The sequence below is a fragment of the Zerene cesonia genome, chromosome 26 (assembly GCF_012273895.1).
Source record: "Zerene cesonia ecotype Mississippi chromosome 26, Zerene_cesonia_1.1, whole genome shotgun sequence".
Classification (NCBI taxonomy): Eukaryota; Metazoa; Arthropoda; class Insecta; order Lepidoptera; family Pieridae; genus Zerene; species Zerene cesonia.
The window spans coordinates 5679692-5703114 of NC_052127.1; the positions used below are offsets into that span (position 1 = coordinate 5679692).

General features: G+C 32.5%; 2 protein-coding genes across 3 annotated transcripts in view; one reads left to right on the forward strand and one right to left on the reverse strand.

Moving 5' to 3' along the window:
- LOC119836920 (coactosin-like protein) overlaps positions 1–23423 on the forward strand; it is a 25179-nt gene continuing 1756 nt past the window's right edge. Inside the window, exons 1-4 of one of the 2 annotated variants that reach the window (XM_038362385.1) lie at positions 1–330; positions 17367–17449; positions 18577–18687; positions 18844–18973. In XM_038362385.1, the coding sequence (XP_038218313.1) occupies positions 277–330; positions 17367–17449; positions 18577–18687; positions 18844–18973 (378 nt within the window). In that variant the 5' untranslated portion in view covers positions 1–276. Of the gene's footprint in view, positions 331–12743; positions 13065–17366; positions 17450–18576; positions 18688–18843; positions 18974–23423 lie in introns of those variants that run through there. The other variant, XM_038362384.1, reaches the window with a different exon arrangement.
- LOC119836919 (origin recognition complex subunit 5) lies at positions 21631–23385 on the reverse strand. Its single transcript, XM_038362383.1, has one exon. The coding sequence runs from the start codon at positions 23211–23213 to the stop codon at positions 21828–21830; it is 1386 nt and encodes a 461-aa protein (XP_038218311.1). The 5' UTR covers positions 23214–23385; the 3' UTR covers positions 21631–21827.

Below are 23423 nucleotides of genomic sequence, written 5' to 3' on the forward strand. Positions count from 1 at the left end.
GCCGTGTGTAGCGTATAGTCATTCACTGAAGAAGGGAGTCTGTGTGGGCGTCACATTGGTTGTTGCGCTCGTGCCTGTCGGTGGCGCGTTCATTTGGCGTTCAATTCGACGAATCGAAATTAATGGAATACAGTGATTTTTCGAATCGTTTAGTGTTCTAACGTTGACGCGACGCAGCCGTAAAATATTTTTACGGTAATAATCAAATCGATACAATTGCTACGTGCGTCTTTGAACAGTGATACTTAACTCCTTGGTGTTTTGAAAAATTTTAAAATGTCAGTGGAAGGATTGGAATACGAGACCATCGTCCAAAACGGACCTAAAAAAGTAAGTGTTTTTTTTGTATTTTAATTGTACTTGACTTTAATAGTACAGGATATAAATAATATATTATTTATATATTGTAGCGTGTTTACGTCAATAATAATCAATTTTCAAGCACACATTTATTTGTCTAATGTCTTTATTTTTTAAAATCCATTCAAAAATTGTACGCCAAATCACGTAAAACACAAGTTAATTTGTAAAATGCGTTAAAGCTTAGTCATACATGCCCGCCTAGCTAGTAGCTATTGAGACGTAAAGGGGGTGAAGTGGTGTTCTATACGTCTGTCTGGGTGCATTTCGGTAGGTATATTCAATGGCACGCCTCCCGATACCAGGCTAATGTGATATCCGTCTACTACTGTTCTTTATAGTCTAAGGTTGTAAAATGCATTGGATAATTGCGCGCTGTTTTGAAATGAAAACTTATTTAATGTTTGAAATTGAGAATACATCGCAGTTATAATATGTATAATGAGGCGAAATATCTATATTATTAATATATTATATTTCGACAATATTAAAATAAGCTATAATAAAAGTAAATGTTTAATACCGAATAGAAATGTAGGGTTGAAACATTTTTTGAACGTGTAGAGATCTAATATACATATTTTTTAATTACACATTTTAATTGTAAATTGATATATTATTATATTCATGTGTGACATCAATTCTCCGTTTTCTAGAAGAATATAGTAAATTTATAGGCGAAAACTAATAAAAAGTAACCACTCTTACATACTTGCAGAGCCGTGCCGTCGCGTCGTAAAATATTTAAGTAAATGAAACGCACAATTTTATTGCTGTATTTTATAAACACGTCCGGCTCTCGACTTGTAATTATTATTTTCGTACCTGCGTTCATAAATCATTGCACATTTTCAAAATTAACATGACTCTAGTTGCGTTAATCAATGGAAGAACAAAAAATTGTTTCCATTGACCATAGGCATAAAAAAATAATTGGATTCGTATGCGTACATTTTATATTGTATTTATTTTATTACAAAAGATAACAAATATAAATACAAAACATATAAACATTTTATTATTTATACCGATTAGACCAGTTTTAAAACTGACCTCATCCTGCCATTTTGCCCACCTGTTCTAGCAAACAGACATAAAATTACTAATTAGTTATAACTTATCATGAAATCAATGTATAAAATAGAATCAAAATATACGCAAACAAAAAAAAAAATACTTTCCTCGGCTGTCTTATCGCTATTAGCGATCTCTACCATGCAACACATTAAGTACTGTTTTACATTAATAAGTTTTTCAAAATACCAGTACTATTTGCGACCGTATTACCAGCATTATGAGGTTATCGATTAAAAGTAGCCTACATCGTCATATGTTATGTAGAAGATACTAGCTCAGCTAATAATCCATATTTCTCTTTATTGCGTGGTAGATGGTACTATGACAGTATTTTTATGAATTCTTTTGTATACAATCATCCCCTTATGTCTTGCTATCAGGCAAATTTGTAGAGGGTTATTTTTATTTAATGCTTAGATACACTACTCTATCACGGAGTCGATTGATGAAAATAAATAAATATATTTATTTCCATCAAACATCACCACGTTCAACATTCATTAATATAAAACCAAAGATTAATCCTTTCGTCCTTTATTTTCACACAAACACAGTTTAACACACAGAATATAGAATACAGATACACAAATTGCCAGATTCATTTATACACAAATGTTCATGGCCTCTTATTAAAAGATTAAAAAGAAAAATAATAAAATATTTTTCCAGACTCGGTCGTTAATTAAACTTTTGCTTTAGATAATCTTCATTAAAGTAAATAGCTACTGAATTAGCAGCGTTAAAATTGAAACGAAAGCTTGGGAACTGTTCAAGTATTCAAATTAAACAGTTAGTTGACGTTCAGCTTATTATTGCGCGGGAAAACAATAGGCGATCGAGATCACACATGACCGTTACTTTCTTATTTTAAACTTGGAACCTTCTTTTGCTCCGTCTGAATCTATACAAGTCCAAAGTTTTTGTATTGAGTCTTGAATAGATCTGAAACGTTTTATAACTAAAAAACCTAATTTTGATAAGTTTCATCTCGATATATTTAACCGGAATTAATAAAGTTTGCATAACGATTTTAATTGATGAATTCTTACAAAAAGGCGCAAATGTAATGTAATCCATTTGCATTCTAAAATATGATATACTTAAACAAACTATTAAATTGTATGTTTTTTATAAAACCGATCGTATTAAAATCATACAACATTGCTAAGTAACAAATAGGAAAATTTAAAATATATATTCAAAATTCAGGGTCTAACTCACACACTACGAACTACATAATATTAAAAAGTACGTCCATAGAGAAGAAGATTCAAATGATCGGGGGTCATTGACCGTGCCGTATGTTACATTTTTTGTGCACAGATCAACTCCGTCTATTATAAAAACTACCTGACAATCTTTGATGATTCGTGTTTATATGTTAATGTATTTAGGATCGATAAATTATACGAACTAATAACAATTAGTTTTTTTTTTATATTTACTTATTTAAATAAGAAATTATTGTGCTTGTAGTGTACAATGTACGTGGTTAATTTTTTTCTACATTTAAAAGTGAAGTCCCGTGTACTGGGGTATGGGGCAGATGATATACATCTGTTTCACTGATCGATTTTTTTTATGGACAAGTAGGTGATCAGCCTTCTGTGTTCTGCCAGACAGAGACGTTTTTTTTATTTTTATTTTTTACATTTACTGCTGCAATATTATTGAAATAAATGTATAGTTACCATTACTAAGTTTACTAAGTGTACTATATAATAATATAAACCGGCAGTGTTTGTTTGTTTGATTGAACTCGCTAATCTCACGAACTAAAGATTCGAATTGAAAAAAAATATTTTCGTATCAAATTGTCTATTTATTGAGGAAGACCATAAGGATATATAATATCATATACCTGCGACGTGGGTGAAATCTCACAAAGACACACCTGTTATTAACTTTTAATAATATAACCACTAGCCTTTTGATTATTTAATTTTGTTCTACCACAAAGCGATTGTTTTCAATATTAGGTTATAAATAACTGAAAGTTTAAACAATTAGTTAGAAATATTTATTATTGTTAGTTTTTTTTTTCACAAATACGTAGGTAGGTACTTTAATGACTAAATGGATAGCAAAATATTCACATTTTATAAACAAAAAGTCCAATACAGATTCGTAGTTCGTTGAAACTTAAGTCTTATAGGGTCATTCAAGTCATCAATCTATTCAGAGCCCAAGAGCTGTTATACATCAAAATATTTAACTTTAAAATATAATTTCGTGCTAAAAGCTCAAGTGCCACTTAATTTGTAAAATTTAAAGCGATTATGGAATAAATTGCAATATTCTTAACTTGTATATCGCTGTTACGTAAGCATGACCTTCCAAATGACCGTATTGGGTTCTGGAAGCGGGTCAAGATAGACTGGTTTTTGTAAAGTATTGAACAATGGGACTTTATTAAAAGCTCCTATTTGGGACGATGAAGGCCGTTTCTTTTGAAAGGGACATATTTTCAACTTTTTTGTTGCTATGAGGTGGTATTTACTAGATAGAGTCCGCGGCTTCTCGTGTTGTCTGAATTATGCAATAGTCTGCATATATTATTTCCCTAGGTCGTAAGCTACCAATATTCTTTCGTTTTTTATTCTATTTTAGCTAAATAGGCTTATAAGTTTTTTCTTGAAAGGGCAACAGATACTTTAACTTTCATACTGATTGTAAATATTAAAACTATGTTATGAAGATTCAAAAGTGCTTCGAATTTGAGTTTAATTATTTTATTAAGCAGTCGAAGCAGTTTGACATTCAAATTTTCATTCAAACATGAAAAAAAAAATCATTCGAAGCTAATTGTAATAAACGTAAATTGATATGTTAAAAAGCTTGTTTTATAGCTCTAAAATAATAATAAATGTTTGCAAAGAATTGAGAAATCCCGACTTCCTCTTTTTAGCACCCTACATTTCTTCTCGTTAAATAGGAATTTTAAACACCCTACACAACTTATTAACCACACAAATTATTAACCAAAATGTTCTTTAAAATATTACTTACTAACATTTCATGCGAAATTTCAATTATTTTAAGTCGAACAAAAAGTCGACCTCGAAAACATCTGGATTGTGGCCAGTTGTATATTTTTACTCCTTATGGTTTGAGTCAGACGGAAGCACTTTATTTATTTTTGCAAGTCACTGCAAATCAGTGTCCCCTCGTGTATACTTTCTTAAAACTAACGTGTTTACTTTTCCTCAGACTTGTAATAAAAAATGCTTATACATTCTCCATTTCCATTGTACTAGTTTATAACTCGAAGTAGGCTAACTATTCGATAGAGTGGTAGTTGTGGGGCAGCAAAACAAGGAAATATATCAATTAATCACATATAATCACTAATCTAATATATAAAATTCTCGTGTCACAGTTTTCGTTGCCATACTCCTCCGAAACGGCTTGACCGATTTTGATGAAATTTTTTGTGCTTATCCGGTATCTTTGAGAATCGGCCAACATGTATCTTTCATACCCCTAAATGTTAAAATTAAGGCAGAACAGCGTTTGCCGGGTGCAGCTAGTAAACTATATGATTAATACGTCGGAACTATAATAACTATTTTTTTCATTGTAGAACCCACTGCTAAGGTAACAGTATTAGATTAAATTCATGAATCAATCAAGAAAAATTCATGAATATTATCAGTACTTATTGCTATTTCACATTTAAAATTTTACACTAGGCTAGAAATTTCAACGTTACTAAACCAGCCAGCCTTTCACATCCATCTTTCACAACATCTAGCCAAACATTTGTTTATTTTTTATGTAGTCTGTATGATGTATAATTTGTATACAATGGACAAATCGGGAAATGTTCTGATACTGCGACCGTTTTCGAACGAAGATACTTTTTTAAACGTTCCATTCCAAGAATTATGACAATGGATTTTTTTATAGTCTGTGTATTTCCCGCGCTTTTGCGCTTCAGCTGATTTTTTCGTTTTGTTTCCGAAATGTATGCTAGTATTTCAATGGTGGTATAAAAATTGTGAATGAAAACGTAAAGCAAAGGAAAGCCTTTTTCTCACAGTTTTTATTGTTCGCGTGTTTTGTGGGAAAACGTTACTGATGTCCTTTTAATGGTTATTATTTCCTAAATATATAAAGATATTTATCTTTATGTACCTAGGTGTATATTTTATTTCTTTATCGATAATGATATCGGATTTCGATATTGATTTAAGTTGCAGAGTCATACAGAGTAAAACATGAATCATTTATTATTATTAGGATTTAATGTCGATATTAAACCTATTTTCTTGCCATAATTTTGGTGACGGGTTTTAGTTTTTTATTTGCGCTAAGATTCTGTGGTGGTTTCTCGTTTCCAACAATCCTTCAACGCCTAAGACTAGAGTCCTTCACAGATAAAAGATGTTTGTCAAATTTGACATTTAGCTTTGACGCGGGCTCTCCACTGAAGGGTCCTCGTGTCATTTGATGTCAGGGGGACTTAATTCCTTGAAATCTCCTTTGAAACACTTGCAGCTGAGCTAGTGGATGCATCGTCGAATTTTTTACAAACATTCACTGAATTTATTTAAACTAAGCTTTTTTTGTAAGAAAAATTACGTACCTATGTATTAACTTATTTTATAAATAAAAAATGCGGTAAAAAAGAAACAATGAAGCATCGCCTTATATCAATAGAATAATTTGAATTGACAGATTATATTATTACGTCGTGAATAATTAACCAACATACATATGAATTATCTTAGGCCATTGATTTGTGAGTAATGAGGTCGATGTACTCACTTGCGCATATTTTTAATCTGAAGACGAGAACTGAGAAGAGAGTTTTTATTTATCCAAATTAACATTCTGATGGTAGGTTTTTATCTGTCATTATAATAACTTAGTTAATAAATTTTCTAGATTACTGTAGGACCGGAAAACTTAAGTTTATGCTGAGTAATTTTACCATTTTAGTACCACACTGATTAGTTAGAAGTCTTTCTTCTTTCGAATAACGAACACGATTGTGTAATGTTGTATAATTCTATTAAATATCCGGTATAAGTCTCCTTATTACGGTATAAGTACTCGCCAGAGTAAGAAGGTATGCATATAAAAAAATGTTAAAAAAGATAAAGTGACCGGCTACAACCACATAGTATATACAAATAGTTTCCAGTTCCATAAAAATATCTGAAAAGCATGCACTTAACAATCCCTGTTCCAATAAAAATCTGGGTCGTCTCATCGAACAAAGATATCGTTGTGATACGAACACGTGAGAGCACTTCCTTCTCTATACGAAAGAATGCTTCTATATTTGAAATTTAAAAGTCTGGTTACTTGTGAAATTTTGTGAATTTATTTTTTCGAATTTAGAATAAAGTTATTGAACTGACAAACCCTTATACTTCGTATAATTTATAGACATATATATACCTACAACCAGAACATAAAAAATATTAGTAAATTACTTTATTTGCGATAGAGATGTCTGTTTAAAGTAATATTGCACACACTGGCCAATCAAACTTAACATTGATTGTATGTAAATAAATCATTTCGAAAGGAAAATAGTAGAAAGTAGAAAAATTCTGAACGTCTTATAAAGTACATACCTATTTCATTTATTCCAATGAATTTCACAATACATAACAAATCGCACGTAATAATTTTTTACAGAAATATTAATCATACTTTAAAATTTTTATTATTTCGATAAATTCGATTTCCGATAAGATAAAAGTCAGTATTATGATGCAATTTCAAAATCAATTTAAAGGTAATCGGAAATGAGTATGTAACAAATTTAACCATTTTCTATGGAATTCCTGTGATTCATATACTTTATAATACTTTTCCTTTTAACTTAATTAATTACTTTACCTTTTTATAGATAAGAAATAAAAATTACATGTATACAAACGCATGTAAACGAAACAACAATAAAGGTAATTAATTCATTACATATCTCCTTTGGGAACTATATTTTCGTATTACAAAACATTCACAACCATAATATCAACATAATATTGCGATGAGTTTTTTTTATAATCACTAATTCAGTTAGAGAATAACGTTATCTGTGGTTTGACGTTTGTTACCAACGTGCATGGGCGTAGAGTGTAGGTACCTAATGGCCTAACCTAAAAACACCTAGCCCATAAAATCCCTCATCTAACAAGCCAATTTGTGAATATATTGCCTCACAAATGTCCCGTATAATTACTCCAATTATCCACTTCGCACAAGAACTTAATATTTAAGAGTGCTATTTAACGGGGTGCATATTTTAAATAGTTTTTATCAACATTCCTCATTGCATTTCGAGTTGTTGAATTCCATCGTAATTTTTTTTTTCAGCTTGAAATCTCTACAATCATTTAATTTTAGCGAACTAAAAAACCACTTGACATTTATTCACCTCATCAGTGTTTGTAAAAAAAAATATATACAATGATACTTTGTCAATAGTCAAATAGAAGATATTATTGAAATGGTTGTTTATTACAAGCGAAATAAATCAAATTGTTTTGTATAAAACGACATTCGACAAACGTATTGTGGGAGTCGAGCATGCTTCGGCACGAATTGGGCCAGCTCGCACCGGGGAAGTACCACACCCCCACAGAAAACCGGCGTGAAATAATAGCTTGCTATTGTGTTTCGTACGGTGAGTGGGGGAACCGGAGGCCTATTTCCTTCTTCTAGCCCTTCCCAGTCCATTCCTTATTTCCAATCATCAATCCTTTCCTTATCCCTTATCCCTTAAAAGCGGGCAGCGCATTCTCAGAGGTCTGAGCCTCTGCGAATGTTCATGGGCGGTGGTGATCGCTTTCCATCAGGCGAACCACCAGCTCAGTTGCCCACTATGACATAAAAAAAAGACAAACACGTTTTTAACGCCTATTGAAGAATCACCCGAAAGAAAAAAAATTGTAAAAAACTTCCAAGATATTTCAAAATTTTGGACTCATGCTTTTTACAACTAGAAGATTTATAAGTTACATAGTATAATGTCAGTTTTGTGCTGCGTGCGTCTCATTTGATAGAACAAACTTCAGATTCAGATCAGTATATATCAGTTACTACCTACACCTTTCTAATGGTGAAAGAATTTTTGAAACCGTATCAGTAGTGTTTGTTGAAAATATTACAAACACAAATGTTTTCTCTTTAAAATTTTAGTTAAAAGTTAATAAGAAAATATTGAGTTTGTATTCGCTTTTGCAAAACGCTATATCTCCTCCAGGCCACTATTTCATCCACTTCTTTATTTGGTGCTGGAAACAATGTAGATCTATTAAGATCTGTATTGCTACGATACACTGGCATTATATCTCGATAAGGCAATGATTTATTGCGGACCGCTATTGGTTTTTAATTTAATTAGTCTGTGCTTAGGTTTTACCTAGAGGAGACGAGGTTATAGTAAACTTATATAGTACTAGCTGCGCCCCGCGGTTTCACTCGCATAAGTCTGTATCCCGTGAGAAAATCGGGATAAAAAATGCCTACGTGCTGTATGCCAGTTGTCCAGTCCATCTACATACCAAATTTCATTGCAATCGGTTCAGTAGTTTTTGCGTGAAAGAGTGACAAACACACACACACACACACACACACACACACACACACACACACACATTAGTAGGAATTGGGATTTGTAAGTAAATTTGTAGTGTTCAATAATATTTTATATGCTGAGTTTTAATTATTATTTATGATCCGATTATGATATATACTTTCCAATGAATATTTTTCAGCGTTTACATAATTTCAAATGACTACGCAAAAAATTCATTTTCATTCGAAATTCAAATGACGCCATAGACTGTTCTATAGTTCTGGTTCTATTCTATTTCGAATCGGTGTTAACCATTGTATATTGAACATTTTTTCTTTTTTAAATTTTGTTAACTAAGGATGAGTTCGCACGATCCTTTCACCACGTGAAAACTAAATTCTCTAAATACGCCCGTTCGTTCAACTCGTCCCCGTCACATTTATTTTTAATTTCTCGTCTGTTGACCTTCAATCCTTCAATATGGCGGATCGTGGCGGGAACTTAAATAGCTGAGATTAAGTTCAGAATTCAGATTAATGACTTCAACTTACTAGTTATTCTGGCTTCCATTTTTGTATACTAGCTTTGCCCCCAGCTGCGCTTGCGATGATGTACGTTATCGCGCGAACGCTCAATAACTATTGTCTTTCTTCCCCGTTTTGTCCGCAATGCGATTTATTTCCCAAGCAACCACTATAAATGAGTGTTATATTATATAAGTGATTGTTTTATTAACATGAGTATTAATTATTCAATATTTATAGTCATTTAGAATCAAAGTCAAAGAATAAATAACAGACAGTTATCTATAACAAGTTAATTCGAAAGTCAGGGTTGCTAAATTACTTAATACGTTTCCTGGCAGAGATTGCTGTCTAGCAATAAGGCCGCCTTTTGTACAAAATATCATTGTGCTATTATTTTGTATAAACTTTACTTTCTGTTTTGTACAATAAATAAAAATAAATAATTTTTTTTTTTGGTTAATAATGAGAGATTAACTACAACAAAGGAAAACTAATCAGTATTGTATGTATAACATTTAGCATTGTAATCAATGTTTAAACAACAATAATTGACAGTAACTAACTAAGATTTTCGAATGATAACAATAGGTGTTTATATATCCTGATAAACTGTTGATTATTGTGATTAAACTAATGTATATATGCTATTCTATTGTTGTAGTTTTATTGGTGTTTAATAACTTGTTTAGACGCATCGTTTTATTGATTTAATACTTTATTTATATAATTATTATCTACGAAAAGGGTCACCGACATCCCTGCGGGAAGGTACTGTAAAATATGACCAAATGCAGGCGGGAAGCTAGTCTCGAAATAAATGAAGATTTATAATATTACATAAATGATTCTTTCGGATGATGTAACATTTTCACTTCAGCGAAAGTGAATTCAGTTGAAAATTATTAATTTTACGCTTCAAGTACTTCCTTAGAACTGCCACCGAGTCTAATTAAATAGATAGTCTAGAATATTATAAAATGGGCTTTTGGCACAGATTATTAAAAGTTACTGTGGTTTAAGTGAGAAAAAGTTTTTATTGGACATCGTACTTTATCTTACTTTTATTAATAGTAACATTAACTAAAGCTTTCGTGATTCGTTATATATTAATAAATAAAAAAACTTAAAAATGTGGCCAAAGCTTTCATTCAATACTTAAATTAACTAAAATATGTGATAGTTTGCAAGTTTCAATATTATTGTAGTGAAAATTTCTTTTGAAAATGGTTAGCCAATTCCCATTTTTCGAAGAATATTATGTTATCCACACATTTATCTCAGTTTCTGGATATTACATATTAAGTATATAATACCATGCATATAATGATATATCTGGAAGTCAATATTCAAGCACTAAACTTAATAAAAGTGCACAACGCTAATTAATGCGAACAATAAATTGGTACTAATAGAATGAAATCTGCCTCCATCATTAAAATGCACCGTTGAAACCCTGTCAAATGTGTAATAGGTAAGAACTAATTAAATAGATTGTGTATTACAATACCTAGATAAATATAATGTAACCACTATTAACACCTAGGTGTCGGCATCTATTTTATATTCACCTAGACGCTCATCCCGGCTCCGCCATATACCAAGCCGGTACCAAGATTCCTGTTTTATCCCAAGGGAGCATTTAATCGGGATAAAAAGTATGCTATCACCCAAGTCAGCTCGTACCCTGTCTGTATACCAAATTTCATTTCATCGTAGTTTCGGCGTGATTGACTGACAAACATCCAAACAAACAAACTTTCACTTTTATAATGTTAATAATTGTGTGATTAAACAATTACAATATAAAATTATATACTAATGTTAAAAACATGCGTAAAGCTTGCTGTAGCATTAATGAATAGGAAAATGAAATGTTTTGAAATTTACGCTGTTACATAGTTCTTCGAATTATTTCTGTCAATTGAGTTCAAAAACATTATTAATTATCAATTCGACTCTTTTTGGTGTTTTTACCTCCATAAATTACTGGGTGAATGGATTTTTACAATTGTTTTTTTGTTTAAAATCTGGTGCATGCCATGTGATTAATGATATTTTTTATAAATATAAAAAAAAAAATCGTAAAAATATTAGGTTTGAAGAGCAACTCCACAGTACCTGACTTTCTGACGATATTATTCCTAATTTCAATAAAACTAACCAACCCAAAGAAGTTCTAAAAAAGTTAAATTGACTAAATAAACGTCTTAAATTTATTGACTGCCTGAAAAATTGTAAATTAATTAAGAAATTAGCGGACGATAAGATCATTCAGCAATTAAGCCATCGTTGATTCCCGCCAAAAATTCCTAGCAATCTAGATAAATAACATGGAATCACAACCACTCGTTTCCTTTTCAAATGAAGCATATATGAACAAGAATATAAACGTGTTTAGTCATATTTAATTCGGGTTAATACTCTGAGTTTCCTGTTTGTTTATTGTGCCTTGTATTAGGGACAGAAATGACGTCAGGATTTATCTGTAGCAGAATATAGATGGGCAAAACACGATGCGTAATTGTCTTCCCTTTTTCATTAAAAACAAATGGATTTGTGTATTGTCATCTTCAGGGTCTAGTGAAGAAAAGCTTGTATTCAGTTTAAAGTGCGGTTGAAACGTTAAACAAATGGAGACAGAAATCTTTAAAGAAAATAATTACTTCGCTGTCCATGCAATTTTAGGGTAGAGTTCCACATCACACTGTGCCCTTTAGTCAATTCGGCCAATATCAAGGCTATTTATAAGATCTATTATTAGTTCAAGTTTGTTCTGGTGTATAGGAAAAATTACTCGTATTGACGTTGGATTGCCTAGAAACATAATTTCCGAAAATATGAAGTAAATCATTATTATATTATTGGTTATTCTTTATAAAAATTTTGACGAGTTACTGTAGTAAATAAATTAAATATTTAATATGAATAAAAAAGTCGTTTATTTGTTTTTTTACTTTATTCAAATGTAGGGTCAGTGGTAATACTATTATTAATGTAAATAGTGTTGTAGTTTTTACTTTTCTGTAAAATAATATCGAAGAATAAATAATAATGAAATATAAAAAAAAACATCGCAAGAGCATAAAATAACGACCAAAGAGGTAGGTAAACTAAACACAACCAAACAAAAAAATGAAACCACATGACAATGTCCGTGTCGCGTCGACACGGCAGTTTCGATTAGTTTCAATTTATATAAAATAATGCAATAATAATACACAACCTAAACTATGACCGATCCCATGGAGGGCAGCTACCGAAACCTGCAGGATCACATCGACAAACTAACAAATAACCAGAACAGTATTATAAACAAATTCGATGTTCTCTCTCGTAATGTGGATGAGCTAAGGCGGATAATATCTCAGTGTAGCGAGAAGCTGGTGAATTTAGAAGACGCCGTGTCAGATAGAAGGAAGATGAAGTGTGATGTGAAGGCCTTAAAGAGCAGGATAGATGAGTTATACGCTATCGTGAAAGAGGGAAAGGAAGACGTGTCTATTAAGAGCGAAGATGTCCAGGATATTGAGTCGTGCCATTCGGGCTTTTCTTGCTCCTCTAAGGTAAAGTTCATCCTTTACTAATGTTCTGCTTCATAGAGCATTATACTAACGAATTGGCATTACTGTTCATTCCTACTCTTGAATATGCTATGAATGTTTATAGAAACTGTATTTTTGAGCATATCCCATCGATTTAGATAATGTGTTCTCGATTCTATGATCAGATTTTCTTAGTGTGGTTTTATTAAAGTTGTTTACAATTGATAAAAAACCATATAATATATGGGTATGTAGGACATGTATTATAACTACAACTCACAAAAATCTAATATATAAAATTAACTATCTAATCCCGTTTATATCATTTCACCAAATCGACATATGACGTAACGCTTTTACTTGGAAAATATACACATGACACGGTGTATGCGTGTTGCCATCGTAAAAATTATTTTAACACGGGCCGGCGCGTTCGGGTATTATAGGATAAGATCATAAACAAATTTTATGGATACGTCATGTGTTTTATAAATATTGGTGAGCTTAAACTACGTTTTTTATATGACTTTGATATAATTTAGTATATTAAACATATTGTATGTTTAATATTCTTAATTAGAACTAAAGTTATTAATGTACATAAAGCTGAAGAGCTTGTTTATTTGTTTGTTTGAACGTGCTAATCTCAGCAACTACTGGACGGATTTTTAATGGTCTGATCTCTGAGTGCTATACAGTATAGGCTATGAATGTTATTAGGCTATCAATGCTATAAGAAGAAATATAAACGTTAAGTAACGTAAGTTTTTTAAAGATAATAGGTGACACAATATCCTTTATTAGGTTAATTTTGTACATCTAAACTGGGATAGAAAACTGAATTTTATATATGAAAAAAGTTAGGAAACTATTGCTATAAAAAAATCTATAAAGACTATACGAAAAGTATACATGAATCACATAAGAGTGGTTCTTAATTTAAAAGTTTCGCCTAATTAATGACGAAAATCAGTATAAAATTAGCCATAATAACCTTATTAGACTAGTTTGTACTTACGTAAGGTTGCCAACGCAATAAAGACGATTCTTATTAAACGTAACAGTAAGGACATTTATATATCCTAATCGTCCTAAATTCTTATCATTGTTCGATAAAACACATAATATTATACGTGTCATAAATTGATGAGTGAAAATTCAATACAAATATCGTTAAAGATTTGCTGCACATATACACAGGTATACACAGTTTACACATTTCACATTTGTAAAATAGAAATCGCATAATACCTCGAATTATATCGAACATCCTGATTATTTTTCAAGTTATTTATGATTCAGAATTTTTATTAATAACTCTAAGTCGAAGTCGTTTTTATTTAAAACGATCAAGTTAAGCTAATAAAACTATATTACAATACTCAGTATTTTTGCGTACCACATAATGTTTTTCCAATAAATAACTATAAAAAATGTGAAAAATATATAGTATTTTTTTGTGGTAACCCTACTCGTTTGGAACACCTCTCACTGCGCCCACCGCACCGGCTTGTTAATTATTACAATTATAGCTTATATACACAGTTATACATAGGTTCTAAATACTTTCTTGGGTTTGTACTACGCGATATACCTACGCATGGAAAATAATTATTTCTCTGACTAAATGGTTAAATCACGATTTTTTATTTGATATTTATGTATCTTTTCAGCTGTATTAAAAAATAGGACCTCTGTTTTTGATGTCAGAGAAAAAGATAAAATGTTTTTATCCAATTGTAACGTTGTGTTATGACATTAGTGCAATTGTTTACGAATGAATTTTTTATGCAAATTTCGTAAAATCTAGACGACGACTTCCAGTTCCGCCACGTTTAATATTTTATTCGGTCAAGCCTCATACCTCCTTTTTTTCAACTAGGTAGAAACCTGCATCTGTTATTATCAGCTATCTTAAGTGAAAGTTGCATTCTTTCAAGTACAGTTTTAGTGTAAATGTGAGCCAATTAAAAGATAATGGTGACAAGCCAATTAATAGCTTCAGAGAAAGGCGTGGACAGAAATACTGTTTATGTACAAACTAATAAAATTGTTGTGTTTGGTGTGATTACCCGACTGCGACAGGACGGTAATGTTTTTCAAGCGTAAGCCTATGTGTATGTGACTATATGTATAATTTAATTTAATGGATTTCGAATTTATTATTTATTATTTGTGATCATTTCAAATGTGTTAGTCATATATATAAAATTTCAAAATGGCGTCCGCAAATAAAAAAGTGGGGTGGGTTTTTTCTTACCCCAGCAATATTGTTATCAAATGAAAGTTCGTTAAAAGACCATTAGGAATAAACCAAAAAAATAGAAGTCGGATCTTATAATAGGTACCTAAGTAATAAAATAATATAGTACCTGATTAATTATTGTTGTTTTTTTAAAATACCGTTTTATTAAGCGAAATCAAGAAAGTGTCTTCAATTATGACGATACACAAACACTTTCTTCTTCGCTTTTGTTCGTCTGACTCTCTGTCTACTGCATATTAAACTGTGTTTTATTTATCTCTTTTTGCTACTATGTAATAAATACATGATTCTATATGTATTTACTATTATCTGTAACCCGCGGAGTGACTTGCGCGGTACCGGGGTTGAAAGTAGCCTATGTGCTAACCCGCACTATAATCTATCTCTGATCCATATTTCATACAGATACGATAAGCTGTTTTCGCGTGAAAGAGTAACAAACACCCATACATCCATCAATACTAACTCGCGCGTTTATAATCTAGCTGCGCCCCGCGGTTTCACTCGCGTAAGTCCGTATCCCAAAGGAATAGCGGGATAAACAGTGGCCTATACGTTATTCCAGTTGTCCAGCTGTCTACGTACCAAATTTCATTGCAATCGGTTAAGTAGATTTGCGTGAAAGAGCAACAAACACGCACACATCTTTACAAACTTTCGCATTTATAATATTAGTAGGAAGTAGGATAGGATTAGTAGGATTGCTATTAATACTATTGAATAATTGAATTCTACGTTAACTCTGAAACTGTTTGGTTCAAAACCATAAATGGTATTTACGAAAGTACGTGACGGCATGTATGGAAACTATTCTTGTATCAGCTATTCTATATATGGAGTGTGGATTATACAAGCGGCTCACCCCAGCATCGCTTGAGTTATTCCTGTGGTGAATTTACAAGTAAACGTATACCTTGTTAGCTGCTCCCCGCTCACGCAGTTTCACCCGCGTAAATCTGTATCCCGGAGGAATATCGGGATGTAAAGTTGCCTATGTGTTATTACAGATGTCCAGCTATCTACGTAGCGAGCTTTATTGCAAACGGTTTAGTAGTTTTTCACAACAAACATACATATACACATACGAGTACATACATCCATACTTACAAACTTTCGCGTTTATAATATTAGTATTATTAGTAGGGAGGACTTTATAGTATTGACCACATGGGAGGCACCAACTTCCAATTAAAAAAACCATCAGTATCGATTTACCCAGTCAAATATTCTCACGTAAAAAGAAAATCCGTCGAATTGATAACTTTTTCGAAGTCGGTTGAAAATGCAATCACTAACAAAACGCCGTTTAGTCAAGTGAGATCGGATAATTAATATGAATCGCTTAGTATTCATTATACAGCACGGCACGGCATCTCCTCACAAGGCAGATTTCACCACTCCGCAACATAACAGTCGCTTCTGCTTGTAGATAAATGGAGCATAATCAATCAAAACACTTGTTTCATGATGAACGTTAAGATCTACTTATACCTATCTACTAATATTGTAAATGCGAAGGTTACTCTGTATGTCTCTTCTTTTCGCCTTAACCACAGAACTGATTTGTATTAAATCTCGTACCAAGATAGTTTGAAACCCGAGAAAGGACATAGGATATTTGTTACCCGGGTAATCCCCTCTGGAGCGAGAACTATGCGGATAAAACCAAGTGGCTGTCGCGAGCGGAAATCTATTAATGTTTATATATTTAAAATTACTTTTAGTATTACTATGATGAAGTGCTTTTATAATTAAATAAGTTAGCGCTCTTTCGGATATCAATTTCTAGAGACAAAACCGTTTATACTCTAGTTATTTATATGCTAAAACGTTTTCCTTTGAGATCCCAACAGACTTTACCATAGAATTGTATCCGAAGAGGTTCGACACCATTGATGACCATTCGTGTTCCTGTCTCATATGTACCAGAGCCATCAAAGAGGAGACCATAGACAAAAAAACACAGAGCAATAGATAATTTGCCGCCGATAAACTCTTATTTAGTCTGTATGTAAATTATTCGAAAAATCTTTCACAATGTTATTTTTTTCTTGCAGGTTACGATGACAACCGGTCTAGACAGAGATACGATACGCTCAGCGTACGAAGACGTCAGATCGGATGCTACTCCCACCGAATGGTGAGCTTTTAAATTTTTGGCTTTAAAGGTCTAATAGCTAAGATATTAAATCATCAAAAAATAAATTATGAATCACCCTACAGAGAATATAATTTATAAAGAAACATTGATTCTCTCTCTTTTTTTCGACAAGAATCGAAATCCTTCCATAATAGATATAGCAGTTAAATTTCTTAGAAATTTAAACATTAGTTTTGCAAATTGTATTTGAATCGTTATAAGTGTTGTATTGATACATTTTAAAAAGTATTTTATTACGTCTGCTCTCTATTAATTTCTATAGATGCAATGTAGGCAAAAATAGCGCATTTCTTTATATTAAACTAACCGATAAACCCAGCATTTTCCAATAAACGGCCGACGCGGTAATAAGAGTTAACTCACTCAAGTATCCGACGTCAATTACAATATAAACACAGCCATTGAATGAAAATTAATGAGCGAATGAACGGTTAGCGCATTCCCAGCTCCTAATCGTGCGTATTCGTTATGCACTTGGATTTAAATCAAGATGGAATAAAACATTCGAACTCAAATTTGTCAAAATTGATTTTTGTATTTTTTATGATTTTGATTTTTATGGACACCTACGTCTTAATAAAAAATACACAGCACTGACTTCAATAAGTAGAATTTACGTAAAATGTAAAATATAATGTCAATCCACGTCTGTCGGTTGCCTTTCTGTTGGGTCCAATTATAAAGTGTTTGTAATCATGAAATCTAATGAAAAAGGTATTGAGTTATAGTAAAGTTAGTTGGTATCGCAATAAAGAAATGAAACAATCAAATATCAAAACAAGACGTTCCTAACTTTGGTACCTGGCACGAAACACCTAACGACAGGGCTGCTGTCGAGATGTGGATGACTTTAATAGAAATATTGCGTTCCATAGATACCAACAGATTATAGGCTCGCTATCGGTTAACATTCAGATTATTTACGTTTCTCGTCCATTGGCCTTTACTTATGAACTTTGTTATATGCCCGACTGTATAAATGTATAAATGTACTGTAAAAAAAACTTAAAATTTCTTCAGTAAAATGTGTTTTAAATTAGTATTTCATATTAATCACGTTTGTAATCGTACGTTTTCTATAATTTATAAATGTGTGTTATGCGCAGGGCGGTTTTCAAATTCGAGGGCGCGAGGATAGTCTGTTCAGCGCGAGGGAGTGACTTCACGGAGTTTAGAACTCAGTTCTCTGATGACGAGAGGGCGTTTGGCTATCTGAGGTAAATATTGAAATGTTTAATGAAGTTACCACAATTATATATGTCGATTCTGGTATCAAACAACCTCATGTTTTAAGCTATATTCGAATTCTCGTTAGTGGAATTGTTACATAGTGTGTACTTTATTATTTATTTATTTTTTTATACATTTCACAGGCTGCAAATGGGAGACGAGATGTCAAAACGCAAAAAGTTCATGTTCATGACGTGGGTGGGCCCCAACGTCTCTGTCATCAACCGCGCGAAGATGTCCACAGATAAGGCCATCATCAAAGATATTATTTCTGTGAGTGACGTATTACGAGTGTAATATTATGTTATCTGTGGTATTATATAGATTTCTATCCGATTACTGCGAAGCCAAATAGTGTTATGGAAATGCCGCTACTTATGTATGTGCATAATCTCGAAACCGCTTATTATAATTTGACAAACGGTATAGATTATAATAACGTCTTTTTCTCATAGACTATAGATGAAGCAGTATCGCCAGATGTTCCTTAGTTAGAAAGAGAGATCGCTGTATCATAATATCTAGTAGTTCCCGATATTAGGCCGTTCAATCAAATAAACTCTCCACTTTTATCTCAGCATATAATACCCAAAATTACAGTGGTGGCTCAGTGGTAAGGACGTAAATTGATAAGTCGGGGTTCGAGACCAGGGGCGCGTACAGGAAATAAATTGACTTACTGTGCATGTGGATAAGATTTAGAAACGATGAAGGAAACATCGTGAGGAAACCGGCATGTCAAAGTTTGTCTACATGTGACATCTGCCAACCTGCACTTGACCAGCGTGGTGTGTCATGGTCTGAATAATAGGTGTGTTTCCCAGCTGTGGGAACATGTAATATGATAAAACGTGACTAGCTGACAGATCTATCAAACCACAGCCCCAACTTCACCGATGGGGCTTGAATTTGGCATGCAGTTAGCCATTAGACATACGCTAAGACAGGATTTTGATAAATTCCTCCTTAAGGGGATAAAATAGGGGATGAACGCCTGTACCATGGAAATTAACATAGACCACGAGTGTGAATCTACGGGCAACAGTTTGTTTTAGAAAAATATTAAGTGTATTTATGGTCTGGTTGTGGGCTAGGAAAGAAAACTTACAACATATTTATTATTAATATACTTACATAATTAAACTGAACAGCTCCAATGAGTCGGACGTCTTATTAAATTAGTAACAGTCGTTGACAGAGTATGTTTTCTGTAATTATCATAACAATGCAGGAAATTTGCACTAAGATGCTAAAATTTTAGGATAATAGATTCTTTGCTTTAACTTATATTTAGATATAGAAAGACACAAGTAATATCTAACGAATAAAAAATAATTAATACACCTAAATACAAAGTAATTTTTATAGAATCCGTACTAATATCATAAATGCGAAAGTAACTTTGTCTGTCTGTCTGTTATGCTTGCACGCCTAAACCACTCAACCGATTTTGATGAAATTTCGTATAAAGATGGAACTGACTTTGGGAATGGACATAGGATACTTTTTATCTCGAAAAAGGGGTTGAAATAGAGGATTAAATTTTTGTGTGAAAGTTCGCTATTGTCAAACCGATTATGATGAAATTTGATATGAAGATGGAGCTGACTGCTGAACTTGAGAAAGGATGATAGGGGATGAAAGTTTGTATGGAAGTTCCTTACGTTCCTTGTCAGACATAAAATCATGTAAGATTCATTCACACCTAAACCACTTAACCAATTTTGACAAATAGTCTAGACCTTGGGAAAGACTATAGACTACTCCTTACCATGTCGCGCGATATAACCGAATTCCACGCGGGCGAAGCCGCGGGCGGAAAGCTAGTTTACATATAAAAAGTGAAGTCCCGTGTCCTCTCAGTGGGGAATGATATGATATACATTTGTTTCACTGCTCGATTCTCTTAATCGATAAGTACGTGATCAGTCTTTTGGTGTCCTGCCAGACCGAGAAATTTTATTTGTAAGTTCCCACCAGTAATCAAACCCTTCGGTTCTAATTTATCGAGTTAAAGTTCGTACCAAAGAGGCGGTCAGAATTTATATGTAAATTAGCAATAGGTAGATACAAAAATGTATGTCTTGAAATCAATCTGAATACAAAAATAATGTATACGACAGTCTTCGTCACCATAGTTTCCATTTTATTTAAGAACAATATTGGATATTAGAATTCTTATTTATCTTATTAGAACTCTTCTTTGAAGCACTCCATTTCTATCGTTGCATGGTTCAAAGTTGAAATATTATTGCGATCTTTAGAAATTTGTAGGTGAAATCAACCAATAAGTGAAAATTTTGTAGGTAAATGTAATGTAATGTAAAGTAAATGTAATTCAAAAAAATTACAGTAGGTATACAGTACTATGAATGATAAAATATGATTTCATGAAATGCTTTATCAATACGGGTAAATTTTATCTAAATCCTTTAAAAGCACTTTTCTGCAATAAATATTATCATTTATCACGCCACAATTAATCAGTTTCAGTTAATCTAATAATAATTTTGTGCTTGTACGAAAATTTTCCATCCATTTACAGAAATATGTGAAATTATAATTTATTCTTAGATTATTAAAAATCATGTATGTTAATGAATTCGTGCGTAAAGTCTAGTACCAAAAAAGACGTTACGGAAGCTAGAGGGAGGGAGTTAAAATGGCGAACGCACACATTTGCGCGATCAACGAATCAGCGGTCGCGGTTAGCTGTCGGTACACAGGGCCGCACGCACACATGCTTATTGCTTACATGTCATCGCCTTAGAAATAAACAAAAACGCGATTTCAATCTATTGATTGTACAAAATTAAATTGCTATATATAGATTGATAAAAAATTACCCAAATCACAGACTGGTTGCTTGTGTTATATGGATAAGCAATTAGTATGGTTTTTAGGAGTTAAAAATGTTAAGACGCATCTTTGTAATTTCTTTTTTATTGTATTAAATTTGAATTATACTTTCAACACACTATCAAATGACTATTTACATTTTTCTGTTTCCTTTTTTTTTAATATCCAATATTTAAAGGCATTACAAAACTCATTCAGGGCCCTTAATAATTTAAAAACAAAATAACAGAAAATTGAATTACAATTTTTATACCAGTAAAAGAATCCATTAAATAAAGTCATACAAATACTTTCTAACATTAAAGCCAACAGTTTGTGCAACAGCAGATATGAAGTCATACCCAACAATACATTTATACTTTGAAGAATCTAAATCTATTTCCTTATTGCCAGCAATAAGTTTTAATTCAACAAGAGTTGCGATCTGTGCTAATAAGTTACTTGTTAATCCAATTTTCTCCTCGAGTATAGCATAAAAGATTGCTAAAAGCCTATCCAGGGTGAACACTTTGGGACCCAGCTGTGTGTTTAATTTTTCTGTTATTTTCGCCTTGGCTCGCACTTGTTGCAGCCGCTTCCTCTGTTTTCCATGATTTTTCATGAACAAGCGCTTGTCTTCCTTTGGAGGGTTATAGCTGGCCAGATATGCTGCAATCAGGAGGTATTTAGCATAGTATGGCAATTCAAAACTTTGTGCAAATGTTTTTGTCGACATGAGTTCTTCTTTTAGTGTATTCTCAAATTGATAATTGTTTAAATCTGCACTATTGTTTTCTTTACCAGGTGAAGGGAGAGCCGGTTTTTGCGTGCTTATCCTCAAATATAACAATTCAAGGCTCGCTTTAAGTATTGGAGCAATATGACGCCAGAGCTTGGATAAGTCGCTTGCACTGATTTCATTTTTTATAATCGGTTCACAGTATTTAACGAAATTCACTCTCGCCATGTGCTGCAGCTCGATCAAATCACGACACGGTCGGTAGAACACGCTCAAGAATGCATTAAGAAAGTTTGCAAACAGCTCTGGCTTCTCAAGTTCTTCTTCAATACCACTGTCTATTTCATAATTGCTCTTTAAGTGTCGAACAAATGACTTATGGTGCAAGAAAATAATTTTGAACAATTCCTCTTTGTTATAATTTGGGAAATATAATTTTATCGGATCTCGTACTCCCATTTTGAAATAGAAGTTGTCGAATATCAGCTGTGTTACAAATATTGTGCATATATTTAACTTGCATAATTCTCTTAATCTAAGAAATGAACACATTATGCTGTGGTCCATGTTCCTTAATCTTTCTGCTCTATCAAATACGAATATCACTGGCTCGTATTTAATTTTTGGGAATAAATTATTTAAGTTATTTATGAGATCTGACAATGAGTCACATTTCGTATCAGAATCAGTTTCTTGAAGTTCGTTTATTATCTCCTCGAACATTATTTTAGAGGTGTAGCATTCTATACAATCAATTATCACATGTTTACAGTTTAAATACTGCAACACTTTGTTTACGCATAAACTTTTACCGGTAGCCAAACTACCACTTAAAAATATAGAAGGCGGCAATGGTTCATCGCTATCACCAAGCAAATCGATCAAACCATTTATCTGACTTTCTCTACATGGTACTTTGTTGAATATATCTTGCATTTTATGATTTTTTGCAATAAAAACTCACTCAGCACAAACACGCGAGCAATAAATAAACAGACGGCAGACACATGTCAGTTTAATTTGACATTACACTTCCCGCCAAAGCGTGAGAGTTGCGACAGACTGCAACTAGCCACATGCCGAGCATAGACAATAGAGTGAAATGCGGCTCTCATACTACAAAAATTATTCTATTTATTTAAATGT